General features: G+C 39.8%; 1 protein-coding gene across 1 annotated transcript in view; it reads left to right on the top strand.

Moving 5' to 3' along the window:
- The window catches only part of LIMCH1 (LIM and calponin homology domains 1), a 320,132-nt gene that overhangs the window by 221,651 nt on the left and 93,757 nt on the right, over positions 1-4,724 (top strand). Inside the window, 2 exon segments of the mRNA XM_040625079.1 lie at positions 1,756-1,786; positions 3,743-3,853. Coding sequence (XP_040481013.1) covers positions 1,756-1,786; positions 3,743-3,853 — 142 coding nt within the window.

Here is a 4,724-nt window from a genome sequence, read left to right as displayed (position 1 = left end):
GAAAGAAAGAAAGAAAGAAAGAAAGAAAGAAAGAAAGAAAGAAAGAAAGCTGCAAATGATTACTGCATGTGTAATTTTGTGAACTCTACCTGTAATGGATGCCAGACGACCTTGATGGGAAATGAGAGCATAATCCAGAAGGTCACACAGCAAGTATTATTCCAGGGAATTGAAGCAATTGGATGAAAATGAAGAAAGCCCTTGGATTGCTCCTGTATGTGTCTCTTGAAAAATTTGGAAGCATTTTCACATAATTGGTTGTTAGGTAGAAGTCATTCAACAAATATTCTGTGAGCTCCTACTATGTGCCAAGCATGATTTTTTTAGAACTGGGGCACAATTTTAGTCTATGAAGTTTTACTGTCAATGCAGAAAACGTTTTATGTTCCCTATTCTTATTTTTCATTAAAATTTCAAATCTTTCATAGATTTTTTTTCCTTTTCATCTGGGGTTTTTGTAAGTTAAAAAAATCCTGGGAAATATCTAAGCCGATAATGCCATTTTTTTTTCTATTAAAAATGGTAAACTTGAAAACATTATCTTAATGAAATTCAAATTAGACCAGTGTTTCCTTCAATTCAAGTCCCTGTTGATGGGTTTATCTCCTTAGTATATACTACATTGTTTTCTATTCCCTGAAATCTCAATTGACTTAAAATTGTGCACCTAATCATTAGTATGTTCTTTGGGTCAGAATATGCAGCAATGGGGGCGCCTGGGTGGCTCAGTCAGTTAAGCATCCGACTCTTGGTTTCAGCTCAGGTCATTATCTCACGGTCATGGGGTTGAGCCCCATGTTGGGCTCTGTGCTCAGCGTGGTGTCTGCATCTGATTCTCTCTCCGTCTCCCTCCTGCTCGCTCTCTCTCTCAAAGGAATAAGTAAAATCTTAAAAAAAAAAATTATGCAGCAACAAAGTAACTGGGGTCTAAATACTTGAAAGAATTCTTGACCGGTGTGTATAATAGAATTGCATTCTCCCTTCCTCCACTCCCCATCCCAACTGAAGTTCCCAGGGATAAAGAAATGCTTGTTTTGTTTTTCTTAGCATTTATTTGTTGACATGTTAAAGAAACCCTGGGATAATTTTGTAGAAACTTTTATAATTCACTGTATGAATATTTCAAAAGTACTACCAACTAGCTCTTTTTAATTTATAGTGTAAGAGTAAGCATTTATCTATTTTTAAGAATGCATGTGTATATTCGAACACAACACACACATCTTCCTGCTTGTGGCTCATTCCCAACACTAATTTATATCTGTAGCAGAGAAGAACAAATATTTGGATAGCATTGCCTCTCCTATGTATCTTTTCGGGTCTATTTAATGAAGTAAGGTTTTAGACCTTTGTTAAAAGTACTAGCTGTATGAAGATTTTGGAAGTGTAGTAACATTTTGATTTGACGGCGGTCTATAACCAAAGCACAAATTCTACTTTAACAGTTGGGCTTCGAGGACACAAATACCAACGTCCCAGTTTTAGACGGAAGCCTTCATTTTCCAGATGTTACGAAGCATTCTTCTTTTTGTGGTGCACTTTGGAAATTTAATTCCATCTCGTCCTTGTGCATTTGGTTCCCTAAACGATTTTCTTTAGTACCTGAAACCACTAATCATGGACCTTAGAAAAAATACTGCATTCTGCTGATTGCATCATATTCATTACCTTCACGTACATCTTAGGGGTGTTTAGGGGATCATCACAAAGCAACTGCTGTTCTGACCAGATTTTCTTTTCCTTTTCCTTCAATAGGAGCCTTGATTACAGTAGGAAACTGAAAAATGTAAGTTTTGACTTCACTGAAAACGTTTTCCTTCTCGCTTTGATGGCTTCGGTGTAAAGTGCAGCTCCTGAGCTCAGTGCCCCTCGTGCACGTGCTCGGAAGAGTCCTCAGCCAACGAGGCTGGGTGCCTCTGATGAGACGGTCGATCACTGGGACAGAAACAAACTGTAGATGGGGCGGGCTCTGTAATTCACAAGGGCTCATCCTAGAAGGAAATAAATGAAAACTGGCGCTCTGTAATTCCCTTGCTCGAGCACGAGATGATCTGTCTCGGCACTAATATCAGGTCCTTTCTGTCAGTTGGCGCAGGTGGGCTTATTAAATAAAGCAGTTGGGCACATTTTTTTTAGGGAAAAGATCAGCGTAATATAAATCATGTTGACTGTCATGGGCCTGCACTTTTTCTATTTTTTTTCGTACTAATCTTTTGAGTTTTTATTAGTACTTCCCCCAGATCAACTTTTTGGAGTTGGACCTGCAAGTACGTTAGTGTTTTCTTATTTTAAGTTTAAACTGAGGAATGTAAAACATGACCTTCTGTATATAAAGTTTAAAATCGGCTGTGACCGACCCCTCCTTTTTTTAATTTCCAGGGTGCTATTACATTTGATAGACATTTTCATTCTTGTCTTCCTTTTCTTCCTCTATACAACTAGGGATATGTGCCATTTTTCATCATGTGGTCTTAAACAAATCAGAAAGCCCATAATCTAAAACACAACACGGTTCAATGTTTCTCCTATTACACCTTCCAAAATGGCTCGTATTCCTAGCACACGTTAGTCATTTTACAGTCCTAGTTAACGTCCTGACATGTGAAATTGTCTCTTCTCTGGAAATTTATTTGTAAGCAATCAATGTTAAAAAAGACTCTCTGGGAGTCTTGAAGGATTCCTGAAGTGTGATCCTCCCACAGAGGTAGAAAACCGAATCACATCGTAGCATTGATACACACAACCATATTTTGGGCGTGTTGCCATGTGGAACCATGTCCATGTATCTTTCCTGGTCCAGCAAGTGGAGAGGGGTACAGTCAGCACTTCCCCGCCTCATTGAAGCAGTAAGACCAAATGTGAAAATAAAATAATAGTCAGCTTTTCCGTGAGCTTCAGATCCAAAGAATTCAGCATTAAGGCGCTCACCTTCAGCCTTCTGGGCTTTATGGAAAAATCACTGTAAAGAACATTTGTTTTTGTGGATAGTTTCTTTAAAGACAGAAAAAAATGAACCAAGGACTATAGCTTCAAACTATTGAATATTCATGGACATTCGTAAGCATCCAAGGTTATTTAATTGGCAGTAATTTTGTCCAGGCTAAAAATTTCCCATCTCTGAGGAATAGGAATCTAACTCTACCCCAAAGCTAGGTAGCTGAAGACGGTACTCTTCATTACATTGCTTTCTTCTGATTTCAGTTAGAGATATGTGGCGGTTCTTGTGCTGGGAACCACTCATTAACCTGTGTCTCTGCTTTGAGCTTTTGCTATTGGTCTTAGCAGGACCTCTGTGCCCACAAGTAGGAACTGTAAGCCTTTAACAGCACTTCTCCCAAAAGGAATTGACAACCTGTTTCCCGCTCACCTGGGTAAAGATGCCAGAGTTTCTGAAAATTTTTACGTTCTAATTTTGGAACCTTTATTGCAGAAAAATGATTTTGGAGGATTTATTTTTCCATCTTGCTGTCTTAGAGATCATTTTCTTACCACCAAACTTCTCCTAAAACTGGAGCTTTATTTTAACTACCGAATCATGTTTGTGTTGACTGATAGAGCATTGGGTTCTTATTAAAATGATTTTACATTTAATGGATACCTCATGGATGGTGGTTTTTGTAAAAATCAGTGTGGCACATTCTCTCCTTCCTGCTTGCCTGTTAGTGGGGAATTACTGATTCCTTAGTTTAAAAGTCATTCCTGAGGGAAAATTCTCCTGCTCTCGTGCCTGGTTGTGTTTCAGGTATTAGTTACCATTTACTGGCTGGGGAAAGCAGCAAACAGTTCTGCGTCCTATAGCGGAACGACCCTGAACCTGAAGGAGTTCGAAGGCTTGCTGGCTCAGATGAGAAAGGTAATTTGACTTTCTTTCTTTATCCCAAGAGATTAGTGTAAGACGGGAAATCAACACATTTGCTCCTTTTTCTTTTTTTTAAGATTTTCTTTATTTATTTCAGAGACAGAGAGGGCAAGCATGAGCGGTGGGGAGGGGCAGAGGGAGAAGCAGACTTCCCTCTGAGCAGAGAACCCCAAGCAGGGTTCATCCCAGGACCCCGGGACCATGACCCAAGCCAAAGGCAGACGCTTAACCGAATGAGCCACCCGGGCGCCCCACATTTGCTTCTTTTTAAGATCCTAACAGTTCAGCGTGGTGAAATTGACCAGGCCAGAGAAGTCCTGCACTCAAAGAAAGGACTAGTTGTCTTACCAATGAGGTCTTTGCCTTGTGTGTCCCATACCTGCCTGAACTTTTATAGTCTTCAGAGAATGGAAGGTCTGAGTTCTCTCCAACTTTAATTCCAAAGGAGCAAATGCAATCCGTCAGTATGTGGCTTCGTTCCCCAGAGAGCTCTGCACTTGTTTTCTTGAGGGAATAACATCTGAATTAAACAATACAGTATTATACAAAAATGAAGACTTGCTCTGCATGTGTCCTAAAGGTCATTTTGCTTACCTGTCAGGGCCTTGGTGTGGGTGAGGTCACGTCCGTCAAGTTCTTGCCTGGCCATCCTCCCTGGACGGGCTCTGACAAATTAGAAGCATTCTCTCCAGAGATGGATATTTATAGCCATTATATTTGGGTGACCTGGAAATTCGGAAAACATTTTTTATAGTATTTAAAGCTTTATTTGTTTATTTGGTCATAGGAAAGACTGGCCTAAGGTAGGAATTTGTCAAAGAAACAGTGGGATGTATTGTGTGTGCCTGCCTTTTTAAGGTTCAGC

Source organism: Ursus maritimus, unplaced genomic scaffold (genome assembly GCF_017311325.1).
Source record: "Ursus maritimus isolate PB19 unplaced genomic scaffold, ASM1731132v1 scaffold_8, whole genome shotgun sequence".
NCBI classification, from domain to species: domain Eukaryota; kingdom Metazoa; phylum Chordata; class Mammalia; order Carnivora; family Ursidae; genus Ursus; species Ursus maritimus.
Note: the sequence above shows the minus strand (reverse complement) of the source record. Positions and strands in the feature narration are given on the sequence as shown.